The sequence below is a fragment of the Schistocerca cancellata genome, chromosome 6, assembly GCF_023864275.1.
Source record: "Schistocerca cancellata isolate TAMUIC-IGC-003103 chromosome 6, iqSchCanc2.1, whole genome shotgun sequence".
Lineage (NCBI taxonomy): Eukaryota > Metazoa > Arthropoda > Insecta > Orthoptera > Acrididae > Schistocerca > Schistocerca cancellata.
Genome location: NC_064631.1, coordinates 188,611,218 through 188,634,209, shown reverse-complemented (window position 1 = coordinate 188,634,209; position 22,992 = coordinate 188,611,218). Strand labels below are relative to the sequence as shown.

Sequence of the window (22,992 nt, the reverse complement as noted above, 5' to 3'; positions counted from 1 at the left end):
GCCCGTCGACCTGGGACCGGACCGCAGCGACGCACGGATGCACGCCAAGACCGTAGGATCCTACGCAGTGCCGTAGGGGACCGCACCGCCACTTCCCAGCAAATTAGGGACACTGTTGCTCCTGGGGTATCGGCGAGGACCATTCGCAACCGTCTCCATGAAGCTGGGCTACGGTCCCGCACACCGTTAGGCCGTCTTCCGCTCACGCCCCAACATCGTGCAGCCCGCCTCCAGTGGTGTCGCGACAGGCGTGAATGGAGGGACGAATGGAGACGTGTCGTCTTCAGCGATGAGAGTCGCTTCTGCCTTGGTGCCAATGATGGTCGTATGCGTGTTTGGCGCCGTGCAGGTGAGCGCCACAATCAGGACTGCATACGACCGAGGCACACAGGGCCAACACCCGGCATCATGGTGTGGGGAGCGATCTCCTACACTGGCCGTACACCACTGGTGATCGTCGAGGGGACACTGAATAGTGCACGGTACATCCAAACCGTCATCGAACCCATCGTTCTACCATTCCTAGACCGGCAAGGGAACTTGCTGTTCCAACAGGACAATGCACGTCCGCATGTATCCCGTGCCACCCAACGTGCTCTAGAAGGTGTAAGTCAACTACCCTGGCCAGCAAGATCTCCGGATCTGTCCCCCATTGAGCATGTTTGGGACTAGATGAAGCGTCGTCTCACGCGGTCTGCACGTCCAGCACGAACGCTGGTCCAACTGAGGCGCCAGGTGGAAATGGCATGGCAAGCCGTTCCACAGGACTACATCCAGCATCTCTACGATCGTCTCCATGGGAGAATAGCAGCCTGCATTGCTGCGAAAGGTGGATATACACTGTACTAGTGCCGACATTGTGCATGCTGTGTTGCCTGTGTCTATGTGCCTGTGGTTCTGTCAGTGTGATCATGTGATGTATCTGACCCCAGGAATGTGTCAATAAAGTTTCCCCTTCCTGGGACAATGAATTCACGGTGTTCTTATTTCAATTTCCAGGAGTGTATAATCAGCATAGCATCGTCACCATATTGTAAATCCATGTGACGATGCTGTGCTGACTATATTTATATGTTTTGACGAGGCCATTATGGCCGTATCACATTAGGGCATGGTGTAAAAAAGGTCTGAGGATGGTCATTACAGACTGAAACCGGTCATCGTCTAAAGAATTCATTTGTGATCAGAGACTGGAATAAAAAGGCATTTTACAGTATTGGATCACTGTTTGTATACGCGATTATGTCGCAGTTGGTGTTATTATTTTCACTATAGTTGCGTCATTTACCATCGAATCAAAACAGCCCGATGCAATTAACTAACGACATAATATGAACGTCACATCATTCTAGACGTACTTGGCAATGGCGATAAATGCCGAAACAGTCTGTTGGTCTAATAAATTGCATAAATTATCCATGTCAATATAATTAAACATAGTAGTAACAGAGGAAATGCATAACCCGGTGAAGGTCCGCCGGCAGACGTGTGCAGTCGGTGCTCCATGCCCAGACTTTCTACGGAGATGGTGGCGCCACTGCTGTCGTTAAATAGGTGCTCACTCGGTTGGTTTGTGTGACTTGTGTGACTGCCACTGTCTCGGGTTTATTGTTGTTGCTCATAGTAATGAACACGAAACAGAATACCGGCTCAGTTATTCCTCGTAGTTTTCTCTAGTAAATATATCAAAGTGCTGGAAAATGGCGATTAGAATGATTCTGTAAAATATTTGGTTAACATCTGCGGCCACCGCTTCGCAGCTGCTACTCCGATTTTGGTCATGCAGCCAATAACGATAACTATTATTCGTCTTTGGAGCAGAATTTTTGTTATTCTTTTTAACCAAACGTGTTTCACCTAATTGTACTAGGAAACTTCACTGTTATTCTAATGAATGAAAGAAATAATTATATACTTTTGCATTTAACTACTCCTTGGAGACACTTTTAGGTTACCTAAATATTCGCATTATTGACAGGTAGATGCCTGCAAATTTGCACTTACTTTCGTGCTTACTATGATTTATGTGAGTCTAATAACTTCTTTTGCTAATGCCTCAGTCCCGCATGATGCGCAGGGTCGGCACGGTTAAGTCAGATTTGGCATGGTTAATTTTAAGGGGTGGCCGGATGCCCTTCCTGCCGCCACCCCATACCTCCCGGGATGGTAGCAGTGTCTGCGTCTAGTATAAACCATGAAGTAGTGCGAACGTGTTTCACATGCCTGCTTGTAACTTGAGGAGGGCCGTGGGGACCAGTCCGGTATGCACCTAGGGGGATGTGGAAAACCGCCTAAAACCACATCCAGGCTGGCCGGCAGACCGGCCCACGTCGTTAATCCGCCGGGCGCATTCGACTCGGGGCCGGCGCGCCTACCCGACTCCAGGAAGCAGCGCATTAGCGCTCTCGGCTATCCTGGCGGGTCGTTACGTGAGTTCAAATGGCTCTGAGCACTATGGGACTTAACATCTGAGGTCATCAGTCTCCTAGACTGATATCTACTTGAACCTAACTAACCTCACACATATCCATGCCCCAGGCAGGATTCGAACGTGCAACCGTAGTAGCAGCGCGGTTTCGGACTGAGCGGCTAGAACCGTTCGGCCACAACGGCCGGCGTTACGTGAGTCTAATAACTCTTAGTAAGTAGTTCATTACAAGCAAATACACTCCTGGAAATTGAAATAAGAACACCGTGAATTCATTGTCCCAGGAAGGGGAAACTTTATTGACACATTCCTGGGGTCAGATACATCACATGATCACACTGACAGAACCACAGGCACATAGACACAGGCAACAGAGCATGCACAATGTCGGCACTAGTACAGTGTATATCCACCTTTCGCAGCAATGCAGGCTGCTATTCTCCCATGGAGACGATCGTAGAGATGCTGGATGTAGTCCTGTGGAACGGCTTGCCATGCCATTTCCACCTGGCACCTCAGTTGGACCAGCGTTCGTGCTGGACGTGCAGACCGCGTGAGACGACGCTTCATTCAGTCCCAAACATGCTCAATGGGGGACAGATCCGGAGATCTTGCTGGCCAGGGTAGTTGACTTACACCTTCTAGAGCACGTTGGGTGGCACGGGATACATGCGGACGTGCATTGTCCTGTTGGAACAGCAAGTTCCCTTGCCGGTCTAGGAATGGTAGAACGATGGGTTCGATAACGGTTTGGATGTACCGTGCACTATTCAGTGTCCCCTCGACGATCACCAGTGGTGTACGGCCAGTGTAGGAGATCGCTCCCCACACCATGAAGCCGGGTGTTGGCCCTGTGTGCCTCGGTCGTATGCAGTCCTGATTGTGGCGCTCACCTGCACGGCGCCAAACACGCATACGACCATCATTGGCACCAAGGCAGAAGCGACTCTCATCGCTGAAGACGACACGTCTCCATTCGTCCCTCCATTCACGCCTGTCGCGACACCACTGCAGGCGGGCTGCACGATGTTGGGGCGTGCGGGACCGTAGCCCAGCTTCATGGAGACGGTTGCGAATGGTCCTCGCCGATACCCCAGGAGCAACAGTGTCCCTAATTTGCTGGGAAGTCGCGGTGCGGTCCCCTACGGCACTGCGTAGGATCCTACGGTCTTGGCGTGCATCCGTGCGTCGCTGCGGTCCGGTCCCAGGTCGACGGGCACGTGCACCTTCCACCGACCACTGGCGACAACATCGATGTACTGTGGAGACCTCACGCCCCACGTGTTGAGCAATTCGGCGGTACGTCCACCCGGCCTCCAGCATGCCCACTATACGCCCTCGCTCAAAGTCCGTCAACTGCACATACGGTTCACGTCCACGCTGTCGCGGCATGCTACCAGTGTTAAAGACTGCGATGGAGCTCCGTATGCCACGGCAAACTGGCTGACACTGACGGCGGCGGTGCACAAACGCTGCGCAGCTAGCGCCATTCGACGGCCAACACCGCGGTTCCTGGTGTGTCCGCTGTGCCGTGCGTGTGATCATTGCTTGTACAGCCCTCTCGCAGTGTCCGGAGCAAGTATGGTGGGTCTGACACACCGGTGTCAATGTGTTCTTTTTTCCATTTCCAGGAGTGTATCACTGTTAAGAGTCCAGTCAACTGCCTGTCATAACCTACTTGTTCTGCAGTGGTTACTTCTGTAACACTTAACTTTATTGCTAGGTTATCTGACCAAAGCTAAGTAACTGTTAGATAATCAGCACTGATTCTGAGTTATACATTGTTTTAAAGCTTAATATCATTTATTATACTTACACTGAAGGACCGGAGAAACTGGTATAGGCATCCGTATTCAAATACAGTGATGTGCAAACAGGCAGAACAAGGCGCTGTGGTCGGCAAGGCCTACACAAGACAATAAGTTTCTGGTGCATTTGTTAAATCGGTTACTGCTGCTGCAACGGCAGGTTATCAAGATTTCAGTGACTCTGAACGTGGTGTTATAGTCGGCGCACGAGCATTGGGATACAGCATCTCCGAGGTAGCGATGAAATGGGCATTTTCCCGTAAGAATATTTTATGACTGTACCGTGGACATCAGGAGTGGGCTAAAAACATCAAATCTCCGACATCGCTGCGGCCGGAAAAATATCCAGCGAGAACGAGACCAACGACGACTGAAGAGAATAGTTCAACGTGACCAAAGTGAAACGATTCCGCAAATTTCAGTGTTGGACCATCAACAAGTGTCAGCGTGCAAACCATTCAACGAAACATCAGTGATATGGGATTTCGGAGCCAAAGGCCCAGGCACAACACAAAGCTTTACGCCTCACATGGGCCTGTCAACACCGATACTGGACTGTTGATGACTGGAAACATATTGCCTGGTCGGACCAGTCTCATTTCAAATTGCATCGAGCGCATGTACGTGTATGGATATGCAGATAGCCTTATGAATCCATGGACCCTGCATGTCAGCACGGGACTGTTCAAGCTGGTGGAGACTCTGTAATGGTGTAGGGTGATATGAGACCCCTGATAATTCTTGATACGACTCTGCAGGTGACACGTACGTAAGCGTCCTGTCTGATCATCTGCATCCATTCATGTCCATTGTGCATTCCGACGGTTTTGGGCAATTCCAGCAGGACAACGCGACACCCTATACGTCCAGAGTTGCTACAGAGTGGCTCCAGGAACACTCTTCTGACTTCAAACACTTCCACTGGCCACCAAACTCCCCAGATATGAACATTATCGAGCACATCTGGGATGCCTTGCAACGTGCTGTTCAGAAGAGATCTCCAACCTCTCTTACGGATTTATTGACAGCCCTTTAGAATTCAGTGTCAGTACCCTCCAGCACTACTTCAGACGTTAGTCGAGTCCATGTCACGTCGTGTTGCCGCACTTATGCGTGCTCGTGGTGACCCTACACGATATTGGGCAGGTGTACCACTTTCTTTGGCTCTTCAGTGTACAATACAACAATTAATTAGAAGCTGCTTTGGCCTTCGCAATACATTATCACTTCTAAAATGGGGAACGGACTTCATAAAAATATCCGAATAATGGAATCTGTGTATAACCTAATTTATCATAGTATCTTTTGGTCGCTTTGTTGTTAGCTCATCAGTTTTTTGTGTCTTTCAGAACCCGGTTGCTACAGCCTTTGAAATATTTTGGATAATATTCGAACCGGTGCTGTTTGGAATAACAGGTACCCAGATAAAATTTGAGGAGTTAACAGGAAACCTCGTTTCACTGTGCGTTGCCTGTATCATCACAGCTATGGTGGTGAGTACATATTTCAGCCACATTTAGTATTAAAGGTCTCTGTAATAAAACAGTGACAAAATACTCTTATTTGGCAAGTAAAAGCAGAAGATATCACACAGGAGACACGAGTACGTGGTTTCGGAAGCAGCGATGATTTCTTCAGTCTGGGCTAGCGGAAGAACAGGTTGGAGCAAAAGAAACTTTGCAGGGATTACTTAAGCAAGTTTCACAGGACATCGAGTCGAGAGGGATACTATAGGAAAATATGAGACGGAAGTCAGCAGTGAAAGCTATCAACAGACATTACGCTCACATCTGCCAGTTACAGAGTGCACAGTCAACAAGCCAGAAACAAGAAAAAGTAAGACTGAAAACAGACCATAAAAGTAAGTAAATGATAAAGCACACACCTCCAGTTGCTACAGCCGATCCACCTAACCAGTCTTAAAACTGTTCAGAATCGTTGTTGGGAAACAACAGAGAATGGCAGGCTGAGTAAGAAAATAGAAAAAAGTACAGGTTGCGTAAAACCACTCAAACAAATAAGAAGAAATTTCTTTAAATAATCTGTAAACATAAAAACGTCAAAAACCATATTATGATGAGACAGGTGTAAAGTAACTATAGATTGTATCTGTATGTTAAGAAAATGAAAAAGAAAGTTGCAAGCCAGAATAGAGTATGATTTAACTATGGCAATGATTATTTTAAGAGAAAAAAAGTTACAATAATCTATCATCATTACGTTTATGACAGTAGTGTGAGAGGAGCGGACGCGCAGATTAATTTACAGCTGATTTATGTCATCAGTCCTCTGGCTTGATGTGGCGCCCACTATTCCCCCTCTTACGTCAGTCTTTATATCTCAGAATAGCACTTCCATCCAGTGTCCTGAACTATATGCTGGGCATATCCCAACCATCCTGTTCCTCTAAAAGTTTTGCCTGATGTGGCTCCTTCCAGCAAGTGATATGTGTACTTAAGTTTGGTTGAAGTCAGTCCTGTGGTTTAGGGGGAGATGAGGAACATACATACATTTTTATATTGTGCATGGGTGGGAAGTCTGTCTATATTACTAAACCGCTAAAAAGATCAATCACCCGATCCCAGTTGCAAGTTGTCTATGAAACAGACTCCAGGCGCAACAAAAATTTGGTTTTCAGTGTTTAAAACAGTAATTGACTGAATACGCTGTCATAAGCGACTCATTAAGAGAAGTAATCTTACCTTAAAGGGGTAACACAATGAGTCAAGTATTTAAGTCAGGAAGTGTGTACATATACGTCTTGAAGCAGTGTAATTCACAGCTCGAAAATTCTCCAGAGTCTTTGAGACCACTTAACTACTTTCTTCAGCAAAAGTCTTTTCGAACCTATTCCTCGCTGGCACCCTTCACAAAATAATGAAAGGGAAAACTGTCGTTTATTACATTTTTGCTGTTCAACCACTAAAACCTCAGCATCAGGAATGACATTTTAATTTATTACTTCTTTCTGTTAATTCCATTCGCAACCCTTGTTGAAGACAGTACCCACAAATACACTACTGGCCATTAAAATTGCTAGACCAAGAAGAAATGCAGATGATGAACTGGTATTCATTGGACAAATATATTATATTAGAACTGACATGTGATTACATTTTCACGCAATTTCCGTGCATAGATCCTGAGAAATGAGTACCTAGAACAACCATCTCTGGCCGTAATAACGGCCTTGATACGCCTGGGCATTGAGTCAAACAGAGCTTGGATGACGTGTACAGGTACAGCTGCCCATGCAGCTTCAAGACGATACCACAGTTCATCAAGAGTAGTGACTGGCGTATTGTGACGAGCCAGTTGCTCGGCCACCATTGACCAGACGTTTTCAATTGGTGAGAGATCTGGAGAATGTGCTGGCCAGGGCAGCAGTCGAACATTTTCTGTATCCCAAAAAGCCCGTACAGGACCTGCAACATGCGGTCGTGCATTATCCTGCTGAAATGTACTGTTTCGCAGGGATCGAATGAAGGGTAGAACCACGGGTCGTAACACATCTGAAATGTAACGTCCACTGTTCAAAGTGCCGTCAATGCGAACAAGAGGTGACCGAGACGTGTAACCAGTGGCACCCCATACCATCACGTCGGGTGATACGCCAGTATGGCGATGACGAATACACGCTTCCAATGTGCGTTCACCGCGATGTCGCCAAACACGAATGCGACCATCATGATGCTGTAAACAGAACCTGGATTCATCCGAAAAAATGACGTTTTCCCATTCGTGCACCCATGCTCCTCGTTGAGTACACCATCGCAGGAGCTCCTGTCTGTGATGCAGCGTCAAGGGTATCCGCAGCCATGCTCTCCGAGATGATAGTCCATGCTGCTGCAAACGTCGTCGAACTGTTCCTGCAGATGGTTGTTGTCTAGCAGATGTCCCCATCTATTGACTCAGTGATCGAGACGTGGCTGCACGATCGGTTATAACCATGCTAATAAGATGCATATCATCTCGACTGCTAGTGATACGAGACCGTTGGGATCCAGCACGGTGTTCCGTTATTACCCTCCAGAACCCACCGATTCCATATTCTGCTAACAGTCATTGGGTCTCGACCAACGCGAGCAGCAATGTCGCGATACGATAAACCGCAATCGCGATAGGCTACAATTCGACATTTATCAAAGTCGGAAACGTGATGGTACGCATATCTCCTCCTTACATGAGGCATCACAAGAACGTTTCACCAGGCAACGCCGGTCAACTGCTTTTTGTGTATGAGAAATCGGTTGGAAACTTTCCTCATGTGAGCACGTTGTAGGCGCCAACCTTGTGTGAATGCTCTGAAAAGCTAATCATTTGCATATCACAGCATCTTCTTCCTGTCGGTTAAATTTCGCGTCTGTAGCACGTCATCTTCGTGATGTAGCAATTTTAATGGCCAGTAGTGTTCTACTAAGTGTACCTGCAAGTTATATAATTGTACGCCACATAGTTCAGGATACAAGACGCCATAAACATTCAGATATTTGAAAAACTAACTTTCTTTAAAATGAGGTGGAAATTATCAAGACTGCACTCAGCTAGTGTTTGAAGTCGTTTTGTGCAGGGGCTTAGACTTCTTATAGAATCGAATGTGGAGGAGTTATTGGTACCCCCATGTTCCAGAATAGGGTAAGTATCCCTCGTCCACTTACCACTCCTTCCTCCATCACGTCCCCTCTTGTGGGCACCTGTGATCTGTAATACTGTGCAGTAAGAATGTAATTTAACTAGGGTGCTTCATTAAGAATAGTGTCTATTTTTCCACTTGAAATTGTGGTCTCTTTGTGGTTACAGTAACTGTAATCTGATTATTGTGTTCCAATAATTCCATTAATAGAATAGAGTACAGCTATGGGCTATGTCATATCGTGATAAGTATTGGACTGCACATATCAGTTGGTTGTAATTAAAGAGCAGCTACTCATAGGGGTCCAGTGTCGGCTGTAATTATCATATGGCAGACATGCCAATGCGTTAATGCGTAACCAATCTACGCTGAAAACAAATTAGCTCCACTTTTGGCCACCAGGTATGAATCTGGTGCTGTAGGGCATCTCGTCGACGTCTCCAGCCCTCATACTGAACAAATTATGTAAGTGGTGCTTAAAAAGTCATCATTATGTGTTTCTCACTTGTTCGGAATTTTTTGCCCAAGTTCCATTTGTAATCAATTACGTATCGAAATATTTTAAATGGCTTTCTTGCATTCGCAGCGCCAGGTTTGCACCTGATGGCCAAAACTGGAAATAACATTTTCCAGCATAAATCTGTTGTGCATTACAATATGTGCCACGTTTCGCTGCTGTATTCCTCTGTTATACCAGTCCCGCCTGGATATCTGCTCCGCCCCCCCCCCCCCAAATTCTTTAAGTCCCTCCAGATCCTCAAGCACCACGCACTCCGCCTCGCCTTCCACATACGCCTCCCGTCCCCTCTGCGGTTCCTCTATGACCTGATTCCTTTCCCCCATCTGCTCCTATTCCTCGAACATATCCACATGCTCTACACCTCCTGCCGCCTTATCCCCCTCATCCCCTGGTTGCTCCTCTCCTCTCAACCCCCGCCCTCTGCTGTGCCTTCACTGTAGTGTCCCCCCTACCCTCCATCTCTACACCTTTCATCTCCTTTCCCAAGGTGGCTTCCGTCAACTCCCTCTCCTGGATGATGCCCTCTCTCCCTCCATTCATCCCTCCTATCAACTCTGATCCTCACCTCCTCTCCTTTCCTCTGTCCTTTCCCCGAACTCCCTCTTCCCCCCCTTCCATCCTGGTTTTTCCCCACCTACCCTCTCTCTGTCTCCCTTCTCTCCCCTGAGACCTTTCTGCTCTCCCCTCCACTGCCTTTCCCACTCCTTCTCGCATCTGCCCAGCCCCCCTTTTCTATGTCCCCTCTCTCCATTGGCTCCCCCCTTTTCTTTTCCTCTCCTCCCCCCTTTTCCCCACCATAGGTCCGGATCCTCCCCCCACCTCCCCCCCCCCCCATCTGCCGCCGTATCACCTGTATAGTGCTGTATAGCGTGTTCAGTGTTGGCCATACCCTGTCAGTGTTGTGAACAGTCGCCATACTGTCACTAGTTGTGTTTTTTATCTCGTGCGAACGGAAACCAGACTGTCGCCGTGTTTTTTAATTGTGGCAGTTTACTTCTTCATCCGCATCGTCACCGCAATGTTTATATAGTTTAAATCCCACAAATTACCACCATTTTACAGTTTTTTTTACAATGCCAGCGTTTTATCACCTGTTTTTCTTGTTTGTTTCTATTCTCATTATGTTCTTTAGCTTTTCTGTAGGCTGCAGAGCAGCATATTACGCTGCTGCAAACCCGCCTCCCCCCTAAATGCAGATGCTACAAGAATATGAATAAAAATTATCTTTAGGACACTCAGTGAATTTTCACAAGACATGAACAGGGTGGTTATAATGAAAGTGCAGTTACTCATGGAAGTCCATTGTTGGCTGTCATTATCATACAGGAGCTTTTTTTTCTTTATTGCATTTCAATTCCCCCCACCATCTGCATTTAGTAAATACTAGGAAAAAATACAAGCACTAACTTGGAAATAGACAGACACATAAAACAAAAAAGTATTAGTAAGGAATCTACTGTTAATATATATCTTCTTCCTGTACACTCATTCTACTTGATCCAGTGTGTGGATAAAATTTTCTAGCTTAAGAGCGTCAGTACACTGTGCCTATTTTTCCGTATGTCCATGGAAACCATAACAAAATTAATATTTGATTGATGTCAGCATTCCTGAAATTTTTTCTTTCCATTTGTAAGCTATGTGTGAAAATACTTTATGTTTTGGAGAGTGTAAATTCTTAGATGGATGTAGGAACTAGTTACTCAAGCGTTCTGGACTGTCTATAACAGTACGATGATGCAACAGGTTCACTATAAAAATTCGGATTGAATGAGTCTTAGATTTTTATCTAAAGTGTTATGAAATATGACAGCGTTAATAAATTTAGTTTTGTTTTGGAATGAGTTCGTTAAAGTCGACTAGAAACAAATGACATTCTGTTTAAAAAGTATTTCTTTCTGCTTTTTAGGTACGAATACTGGCAACAATGCTCTTGGGAATTGGCAGTAGATTAAACCTCAAGGAAAAAATTTTTGTATCTTTATCCTGGATGGCGAAGGCTGCTGGTCAGGTATGTATATTACCAAAACTAATTTTGGGTGAGAACTGGCAGCAAATGTTACATAAAACAGTCCCTTGGTTGCCACTTCCCCTTCGATTTCAGAAATTGCAATGGAGTTCTGCCTTACTTGATCACAATTCCATATGTATAGTGAACGAATGGAGACTTGAAAGTTTTTATCAGTTTGTTGCCTGTGAATGTGCCTGTGAAGTATCTATCATTTCACTGTAGTTGAGGTATTGTCAATCCTCATTTTTGTTAATTGATAAATCCACTCATTTTGTTCAGTGTAGACCTCGGCATTATTTTTTTCTGCCTGTTTTAAAAAGATTAAAGTTGAATACGCTTTTTATTGCCTTCCACAGGCTGCACTGTGTTCACAAGCACTTCTCAAGGCAAAGGGTCCCGGAGGCTCAGAGGAAGCGGTTCGCTACGGCAAGTTAACTGAGCTCTTGTGCGTGCTGTCCATCGTAATTGCGGCACCACTGTGTGCCATCAGCATCATCGTCTCTGGCCCTCACCTTCTGAAGAAGATGGACACACCACCTCCAGAAACCTGGAGTAAGAGTGCACGGCCTTCAATAATGATTATGTCAATAGCTGAAAGTGAAGAGGCACCACGTCCAGAAACTTGGAGTAAGAGTGCTAGGCCATCAATAATGGTTGTGCCTATTGCTGAAAATGGGGAAGAGCAACAAGAAGAAGGGAAAGTTAGGAAGAGGGTGTCAATAGACAGCAATGCTACATCTGTGACCTAGGTTGAATGTATACACAAACGAGAGAGAGAGGGAGAGAGGGTACAAGGAAGTAACAACGATTGTGGTGGAAAAAGTTCTATCACTATCACACATTTAAATATCACTGGAAAATCTTTTTACTTCTGTGGATATCAAAATTCGTAAAGTGAATCTAAAATGTGATATGTACAGCAATTTTAGTTATCAGTGTTAACTAGTAATTTCACTTTGGTTTTATGATAAAGCTGTTTGCATTTGTTAAGAATCGAGATGAATCTTGTACAATTACACAATCTAACAAATTTACAGAAAGAAACAGAGACAGTTATCAGCATCATAGTGAACAAAGAACTGTGGTGGGACAAGGACCTGTTTGCAGCTCAGCTGTACATGTTATGTGGGAATAATACATGAAAAATTATTTAGTGACTTATAAAACGTGAAGCCTCTGTACCTCTTAACATAAAGCCAAAAATGTCATTGGAAGTAAAATACTGGTGGGTAAAGACAGAGTCTGAAATATAGACTGCACCTGGGTTGAACGGTGCGCTAAGCCATCTATTTCAGTTTTAGATACTACGAGGGTAATCCTAAAAGTAAGGTCTCCTATTTTTTTATAAGTACGGTACACAGACCTGTTTATTTCTGCAATGGTTTACATCAATTTACAGATTGAACTTTTAGCTATTTTTCGACATAATCACTATTTCTGGCGATGCATTTTTGTAGACGCTGTGGCAGTTTTTGTATGCCCATGTCATACCAGCTCGCCACCATGCTGTTCAGAAAGTTATGAATCTCTTCTTTCACCTCGTCGTCGGAGCTGAATCGCTTTCCGGCCAAATGTTCTTTTGACTTAGGGAACAGGTGATAGTCACTGGGCATCAAGTCAGGACTGTAGGGTGGGTGGGTGATTATGTTCCACTAAAACTGTTGCAGGAGAGCAACGGTCTGCCGAGCGATGTGTGGGCGAGCGTTGTTATGGAGAATGTGCCCTTGCTCAACATTCCTCTTCTCCGGTTCTGAATTGCCCGTTTGAGTTTTTTTTTTCAGAATCTCGCAGTACCTGTCAGCATTAATTGTGGTCCCAGTGGGCATGAAGTCGACCAACAATATCCCTTTCCGATCCCAAACAACGGTTGTCATGACTTTATCGGCAGACTGTGTTTGTTCGAATTTCCGCGGCTTTGGCGAAGAAAGATGCCGCCACTGGCGTGATTGTTGCTTGGTCTCAGGTGTAAAGTGGTATGGCCAGGCTTCATCACCCGTGACAACTGAGTCCAGAAAGTTGTCCTGTTCGATTACAAGGCGGTGAAGAAATGAGCGGGAAGCACCAACTTGTTTCCGCATGTCGTCCTCAGTCAGCAAACGTGGCACCCATCTTGTACACACCTGTTCAGTGTTTCCGTTAAAATTCTGTGAGCAGTGCTTCGGGAAACCTCAGGAAACAACGTGCAGAGATCATTCAGGGTTGATCCGCCGGTCTTCATGCATGCCTTGCTCAACCTTCAACACTGTCTCCTCAGAAACCAACGGTCTCCCACTCCTTTGTTCGTCGTGAATTTCGGTCCGACCAGCTGCAAACTCTCTACACCATTTACGAACATTTTTGACATCCATACACGACTCACCACGCATTTCCGTCAATTGGCGATGGATTTCAATCGGCTCAGTGCCCTTTGCGTTCAAAAACCGAATAACTGCGCTCAATTCGCACTTAGCGGTAACATCCAACGGGAGCTCCATTCTCAACGGCTGCCAAGCTAAGACTGAGCGCCTTAGCGCGGCGTGCGCATGTTTACACACCGCACGTGAAGCACTCTTCATAACAGTGTGACCAACTGCCACACAAACGGAGTTCTATACTTATAAAAAAAATAGGAGACCTTACTTTTGGGATCACCCTCGTACGCTTACAAATACAGATAATGCATTTAACCTTTTAAGCTCTAATATAAATTCACACTGTTACGTCATGTTTTGCATATGTGCAACCTGAGATGAGCACGAAAACAGTGTGTCAAGAAAGAAATGTACATTCACTGACAATATTAGGTACGTACATTTTCACCATCTTACGCATCCCGTCAGTGGACTGACACTGACTAGCTTAAAAATGTATATTTATTTATGCTGTGACTTTCTATGTTTTAATTTATATTATATAAAATATTATTTTTATGAAATAAAAAAGTTTTAACTGTTGCTTTAATCTGAGACTGAATTAAATTTATAAATAACCTTCAGAGCATTAATCTTATTTTTTTCATACTATGCGAACTAATATTTCATCTTGATTTTATAGTTTAGCAAATGCTATCTCACAAATATTGCTGCACTGAGGAACAATCCTTTCATTTGATGAAATATGTTCTTTCAGAATAGTCTTTCATAAATAAAATAATGATATGGTAGGTAACCAAGCACAGAAAATTTCAAAATCTTCATTAAATGTCACGCTTAATCCAGCAATGGAAAATTCAGGGTGGAATGTAACAATATTGTGAGAAGGGAAGTTACTACTCACCATAGAATGGAGATGTTAAGTTGCAGATAGGCACAAATATAGCTTTCGGCCAGTACGTCCTTCGTCAAAATTAGACGATAAACACACACGTACACACTCACGCAAGTGAAACTCACACATGACTGCAGTCTCAGGCACTATATGTGTGACAGTCCCTCTTAACCATTTGTTTACCAACGTCCCTTGCATAAGAAGTGCAACTTTTAGCGTTGATTGTACCTAAATGCTGAAATGAGTCCTATAATGTCTGCAAATTGAAAATAAATAATTTTTCTCTAATTAGCTTATTTGAGGAAAGGAATTAATTGGTCTATTTTCTATCTTCACACTTGGTTGCATTGTATGTCTACTGGTAGTTTCTGTAAGACATTTGATTGTGACTTACTTGCCTGGGCATGTTTGTTATGAACATACGTATGTCCATGTAACATTCATGATAATTCAGATTTCCTGAAGGAAGTGTAAGGAATTTATTTCATACACTACTGGCCATTAAAATTGCTACACTACGAAGATGAGGTGCTACAGACGCGAAATTTAACCGACAGGAAGAAGACGCTGTGATATGCAAATGATTAGCTTTTCAGAGCATTCACGCAAGGTTGGCGCCGTTGGCGACACCCACAACGTGCTGACGTGAGGGAAGTTCCCAACCGATTTCTCATACAAAAACAGCAGTTGACCGGCGTTGCCTGGTGAAACGTTATTGTGATGCTTCGTGTAAGGAGGAGAAATGCGTACCATCACGTTTCCGACTTTGATAAAGGTCGGATTGTAGCCTATCACGATTGCGGTTTATCGTATCGCGACATTGCTGCTCGCGTTGGTCGATATGCAATGACCGTTAGCAGAATATGGAATCGGTGGGTTCAGGAGGGTAATACGGAACGCCGTGCTGGATCCCAACGGTCTCGTATCACTAGCAGTCGAGATGACAGGCATTTTATCTGCATGGTTGTAACGGATCGTGCAGCTACGTCTCGATCCCTGAGTCAACAGATGGGGACGTTTGCTAGACAACAACCATCTGCACGAACAGTTCGACGACGTTTGCAGTTGCAGCAGCATGGACTATCAGCTCGGAGACAATGGCTGCGGTTACCCTTGACGCTGCATCACAGACAGGAGCGCCTGCGATAGTGTACTCAACAACGAACCTGGGTGCACGAATGGCAAAACGTCATTTTTTCGGATGAATCCAGGTTCTGTTTACAGCATCATGATGGTCGCATCCGTATTTGGCGACATCGCGGTGAACGCACGTTGGAAGCGTCTATTCGTCATCGCCATACTGGCGTATCACCCTGCGTGATGGTATGGGGTGCCATTGGTTACACGTCTCGGTCACCTCTTGATCGCATAGATAGCACTTTGAACAGTGGACGTCACATTTCAGATGTGTTACGACCCGTGGCTCTACCCTGCATTCGATCCCTGCGAAACCCTACATTTCAGCAGAATAATGCACGACCGCATGTTGCAGATCCTGTACGGGCCTTTCTGGATACATTAATTGAAAACGTCTGGTCAATGGTGGCCGAGCAACTGGCTCGTCACAATACGCCAGTCACTACTCATGATGAACTGTGGTATCGTGTTGAAGCTGCACCGGCAGCTGTACCTGTACACGCCATCCAAGCTCTGTTTGACTCGATGCCCAGGCGTATCAAGGGCGTTATTACAGCCAGACGTGGTTGTTTTGGGTACTGATTTCTGAGGATCTATGCACCCAAATTGCGTGAAAATGTAATCACATGTCAGTTCTAATATAATATATTTGTCCAATGAATACCCGTTCATCATATGCATTTCTTCTTGGTGTAGCAGTTTTAATGGCCGGGAGTGTATATACTAATAATGAGATAATGGTGTGTTAGATTGTTATTCCTTTGTTGATGTGACATATTACTGTAGCGCGTCTTGTATACAAAATTTACTGTTTTCATTGTTGCGCTCTGCTTTGTTTACATTTTATGAGATTTTCTTTGTAGAGTGAAATATTGCCTTTCACATTTTACAGTTGAAATAGGACAGAGAATACTACACAGACTTACAATTTAAGAAGTCATATGAGGACAGGAGACCTATGAAGTGAGTGAAGGTGGAGCTGATGACTTAAAATTGCTGATTATTCCACCCAATGCAGACGAAATAACAGATGTCATTGAAGAAATTTCACTGAACAATGACTATGTTGTTCAAGATGCAGCAGGTGCCTTAGAACTGAGAGTAAGGATGCAGTTCACGTTACCTATTTGTGTTCAGAAGCTAAGCACAGAAAGGCATTGAGACATAGCACGTGTGGTATCACGTATCGATCAAACCCCAGAGGCAACAAAGTTGGCAGTGGAACTGCAAGTTTCCATCAGATGCCCATAGCGGCTCTGTGGGATCTGGTGGCCCATTGCTACATGCCCAGTGGGCTATGTCCCAAGCGGCTGTGGACTTGAGCGTCCTCTGTCGCCACTGACAACCACTCACCCCACTTGTGCTCGGCGCCACTTCACTACGTGAAGCTATGCAGTCGCCGCACAGTCATGGCTCTGACGCCATCACTCATGCTTTTGTTCTGACAGCCCCTCCCTTGTTTACATTGAGAGCTGGACTCTCTTTCTTAATTCATTATTTGTAATGAGTCTATAACGTCCATCTTACTAATCGGCCTATCCTGCTTGCGATATAAAATATGATCGTGGATCACGTGTATGCCTAATCATTAGGCGGGCAAACGTTGCACGCGGCTCATGAGCACACGGCGCTGCACGTGTGCTGCTCGCGTTCAGTCGTCAAACGGGACAGTGGCGACAGCCGGCAGGTGTAGTACCAGGCTAAGCTGCGGACGTTGAAGCGAAGCGACCACTACGTAGTGAACGTTGTATTTCAAGAACCGGAAAATGCAGAGTGAATCAAGGAAACGGAGAAGTGGAGATTTGCTATCTTTTAAAAAGGAATGGGAGAATCATTTTTTCTTTGTGCAAAAACGTGAAAATTCGAAATGTATAATATGTGACAGTATTCTCGCTGATCAGCGGAAGTTTAACATTGAACGCCATTATAATAAATTTCAATATGTTCCCGTACTTAGTGCAATAAAAGAAGAATTTCTCAGGCGATTTGGGGATATATCATACTTATCCCAAGGTTTTGAATAGTACTCGAGACAATTTGCTGTTTCTGTAGATGATATTCATCCCAGTTTGCAAATGGAATTAATAGATCTGCACTGTAGATTCTACAGCATAATTCTCGTCTGAGACACAAGTTCCTTTTGGCAAGACGTGTAATAGATTTTAATCACGACTTTCCACAGTAAGGGTTTTCTCGTCTCCATCGTGAAGCTGCGAAGATAATGTTAGTGTTTGGCTCGACATACGTTTGCGAGAGATTTTTTCTGTTATGAAAATTAATAAGTCTCGGTTAAGAGCAAACATCAGTAATGAAAATTTACGTAACTGTTTGCGTTTGTCTGTATGTAGAAATTTTGTTCCAGACATTAAACGTATTGTAAACTCCATCTGTGATAATTAAATAAAACGTATCGTAGGTAATAGGTACTCTTTCAAACCACGATTTCTTACAAGCAGCCGGCCGCGGTGGCGTGCGGTTCTAGGCACTGCAGTCCGGAATCGCGTGACTGCTACGGTCGCAGGTTCGAATACTGCTTCGGGCATGGATGTGTGTGATGTCCTTAGGTTAGTTAGGTTCAAGTAGTTCTAAGTTCTAGGGGACTGATGACCTCAGATGTTAAGTCCCATAGTGTTCATAGCCATTTGAACCATTTTGATGTGCTCAGAGCCATTTGAACCATTTCTTTCAAGCACTCCTATTAACCTTATTCCTTCATTCAATAAAGCAGGCCAGGAAACAAAACGCATTACAGAGGAAGAAGCGGAGAGACGGTATGGTGGGGAGTGGAGAGAAGCGGGTGGCCAGCTTGCCCCTGTGTGCACGCAGAACACCTGTTAACTGCACACGTGCAAGTGCATCGCACACGTGCAGGATTCCTGCCCGCCCCTGCCGGATTAATGGATTTTTTTTCTAATTGGATAAGGCTATCTTTCCCGAAGAAGTGATACCGATAAGTAGGAGTAAAGTGTACAACCGACCCTTCTGATGGGAATTTTAGTAAAAATAAAAAGTAATTAAACAGAACAGGGCTATAATTTGGAAAATGAAAGTTATTTTGTGCATTCGCTCACGAACAACACTGGACAGAAAAGGGGTACCACTGATCAAGAATCCAAAAGTTACACTAATGAACTAAAAGGAAATAATTAACGGTCGCCAGCCCACTAGGGCAATTTACATCCAAAATCCTGTACAAGATGATGGGAAAGAAAAACATGTATTATTAAACACTGACATGGCAACTGAAGGTTGTTACGTTTTTTGAGACTAATTTTAAGTGAGTATGTAATGGTAAAGAAAACTGAGAAGTCGCTCTTACGTTATGTTTGGCGACAAATTTTGAAAAAGGCAATCGAGTAATGATTTGAAAATATGTAATTAAACTGTATGTTAGTATTGAACTTCGTTACGTGAACAGTGACTTTCAGTGACCTCAACATAACGTCATCAAAGAAATTTAGAAAAAAAAACGCTTTTTACTCTGCCGTTACTTATTATGCAAATTGGATTTCATATTATTGTCTGAACAACTGAGCCTTTTTTATTGATATGAACAGAATTAAACACAAGAATACGTAGCAAACCAAACAGCCATGTGCTCCAAGCTACGTATATGTAAAATAAATAAAACTTCCACCCTCTTAATTTGTGAATTCCTTTAGATTTGGATTTTTTCCAGTGACTGATTCTCAAACTTGAAAAATGAAATTGCTTTACTTTAGTCACATACTGAAACCTCTGTTGTACAACAGTTAATTGAAAGTAGACTGAGGCTAAAATTCTTAAAAGAGAATTTATTCATTAATAAACTGGCTGTAACTATTCAATTTGTTTCTTATGACATTCAGTTAGCATGTTGTTGTTGTGGTCTTCAGTCCTGAGACTGGTTTGATGCAGCTCTCCATGCTACTCTGTCCTGTGTAAGCTTCTTCATCTCCCAGTACCTATTGCAACCTACATCCGTTTGAATCTGCTTAGTGTATTCATCTCTTGGTCTCCCTCTACGATTTTTACCCTCCACGCTGCCCTCCAATACTAAACTGGTGATCCCTTGATGCCTCAGAACATGTCCTACCAACCGATCCCTTCTTCCAGTCAAGTTGTGCCACAAACTTCTCTTCTCTCCAATCCTATTCAATACCTCCTCATTAGTTATGTGATTTACCCATCTAATCTTCAGCATTCTTCTGTAGCACCACATTCTTCTTCTATTCTCTTCTTGTCGAAACTATTTATCGTCCATGTTTCACTTCCATACATGGCTACACTCCATACAAATACTTGCAGAAATGACTTCCTGACACTTAAATCTATACTCGATGTTAACAAATTTCTCTTCTTCAGAAACGCTTTCCTTGCCATTGCCCGTCTACGTTTTATATCCTCTCTACTTCGACACTCATCAGTTATTTTGCCCCCCAAATAGCAAAACTCTTTCACTACTTTAAGTGTCGCATTTCTTAATCTAATTCCCTCAGCATCACCCAACTTAATTCGACTACATTCCATTATCCTCCTTTCAAGTCACCATCCATTCCGCTCAACTGCTCTTCCAAGTCCTTTGCTGTCTCTGACAGAATTACAATGTCATCGGCGAACCTCACTGTTTTTATTTCTTCTCCATGGATTTTAATACCTACTCGGAATTTTTCTTTTGTTTTCTTTACTGCTTGCACAATATACAGATTGAATAATATCGGGGAGAAGCTACAACCCTGTCTCACTCCCTTCCCAACTACTGCTTCCCTTTCATGCCCCTCGACTCTTATAACTGCCATTTGGTTTCTGTACAAATTGTAAATAGCCTTTCGCTCCCTGTATTTTACCCCTGCCACCTTCAGAATTTGGAAGAGAGAATTCCAGTCAACATTGTCAAAAGCTTTATCTAAGTCTACAAATGCTAGAATCGTAGGTTTGCCTTTCCTTAATCTAGCATCTAAAATAAGTCGTAGGGTCAGTATTGCCTCACGTGTTCCAACATTTCTACGGAATCCAAACTGATCTTCCCCGAGGTCGGCTTCTACTAGTTTTTCCATTCGTCTGTAAAGAATTCGCGTTAGTATTTTGCAGCTGTGGCTTATTAAACTGATAGTTCGGTAATTTTCACATCTGTCAACACCTGATTTCTTTGGGATTGGAATTATTATATTCTTCTTGAAGTCTGGGGGTATTTCGCCTGTCTCATACATCTTGCTCACCAGATGGTAGAGTTTTGTCAGGACTGGATCTCCCAAGGCTGTCAGTAGTTCTAATGGAATGTTGTCTACTCCTGGGCCTTGTTTCCACTCAGGTCTTTCAGTGCTACGTCAAACTCTTGACGCAGTATCAAGTCTCCCATTTCATCTCCATCTACATCCTCTTCCATTTCCATAATATTGTCCTCAAGTACATCGCCCTTGTATAGACCCTCTATTTACTCCTTCCACCTTTCTGCTTTCCCTTCTTTGCTTAGAACTGGGTTTCTATCTGAGCTCTTGATATTCGTACAAGTGGTTCTCTTTCCTCCAAAGGTCTCTTTAATTTTCCTATAGGCAGTATCTATCGTACCCCTAGTGAGATAAGCCTCTACATCGTTACATTTGTCCTCTAGCCATCCCTGCTTAGCCATTTTGCACTTCCTGTCGATCTCATTTTTGAGACGTTTGTATTCCTTTTTCCCTGCTTCATTTACTGCATTTTCATATTTTCTCCTTTCATCAATTAAATTCAATATTTCTTCTGTTACCCAAGGAGTTCTACTAGCCCTTGTCCTTTTACCTACTTGATCCTCTGCTGCCTTCACTACTTCATCCCTCAAAGCTACCCATTCTTCTTCTGCTGTATTTCTTTCCCCCATTCCTGTCAATTGTTCCCTTATGCTCTCCCTGAATGTACAACCTCTGGTTTAGTCAGTTTATCCAGGTCCCATCTCCTTAAATTAGAACCTTTTTGCAATTTCTTCAGTTTTAATCTACAGTTCATAACCAATAGATTGTGGTCAGAGTCCACATCTGCCCCTGGAAATGTCTTACAATTTAAAACCTGGTTCCTATGTCTCTGTATTACCATTATATAATCTATCTGAAACCCGTCAGTATCTCCAGGCTTCTTCCATGCATACTTCTTTTATGATTCTTGAACCAAGTGTTAGCTATGATTAAGTTGTGCTCTGTGCAAAATTCTACCAGGCGGCTTCCTCTCACTCCTTAGCCCCAATCCATATTCACCTACTACGTTTCCTTCTCTCCCTTTTCCTACTACCGAATTACAGTCACCCATGACTATTAAATTTTCGTCTCCCTTCACTATCGGAATAATTTCTTTGTTTTTATCATACATTTCTTCAATTTCTTCGTCATCTGCAGAGCTAGTTGACATATAAACTTGTACTACTGTAGCAGGCGTGGGCTTCGTGTCTATCTCGGTCACAATAATGCGTTCACTATGCTGTTTGTAGTAGCTTACTCGCACTCCTATTTTTTATTCATTATTAAACCTACTCCTGCATTACCCCTATTTGATTTTGTATTTATAATCCTGTATTCGCCTGACCAAAAGTCTTGTTCCTCCTGCCACTGAACTTCACCAATTCCCACTATATCTAACTTTAACCTATCCATTTCCCTTTTTAAATTTTCTAGCCTACCTACCCGATTAAGGGATCTGACATTCCACGCTCCGATCCGTAGAACGCCAGTTTTCTTTCTCCTGTTAACAACGTCCTCCTGAGTAGTCCCCGCCCGGAGATCCGAATGGTGCACAATTTTACCTCCGGAATATTTTACCCAAGAGGACGCCATCATCATTTAACCATACAGTAGAGCTGCATGCCCTCGGGAAAAATTACGGCTGTAGTTTCCCCTTGCTTTCAGCCGTTCGCAGTACCAGCACAGCAAGGCCGTTTTGGTTAGTGTTACAACGCCAGCTCAGTCAATCATCCAGACTGTTGCCACTGCAACTACTGAAAAGGCTGCTGCCCCTCTTCAGGAACCACGCGTTTGTCTGGCCTCTCAACAGATACCCCTCCGTTGTGGTTGCACCTACGGTACGGCTATCTGTATCACTGAGGCACGCAAGCCTCCCCACCAACGGCAAGGTCCATGGTTCAGTTAGCATATAAGGGAAAAAAAGGAACAAGGATCCTGATTGGTAACAATCGCCCTGAGTTTAACCGATTGTTATTTAAATAAATTTTATTAATCAGATCACATTCAGTTGTGCTGCTGGGTT

General features: G+C 44.0%; 1 protein-coding gene across 1 annotated transcript in view; it reads left to right on the top strand.

The window, feature by feature from the left end:
- Nucleotides 1–12,149, top strand: part of LOC126088239 (sodium/hydrogen exchanger 9B2-like) — a 154,777-nt gene extending 142,628 nt beyond the window's left edge. The window contains exons 9-11 of the mRNA XM_049906369.1: nucleotides 5,586–5,729; nucleotides 11,299–11,400; nucleotides 11,757–12,149. Of these exons, the coding sequence (XP_049762326.1) occupies nucleotides 5,586–5,729; nucleotides 11,299–11,400; nucleotides 11,757–12,149 (639 nt within the window). The remainder of the gene's footprint in view (nucleotides 1–5,585; nucleotides 5,730–11,298; nucleotides 11,401–11,756) is intronic.
- The last annotated feature ends 10,843 nt before the right edge of the window (nucleotides 12,150–22,992 follow it).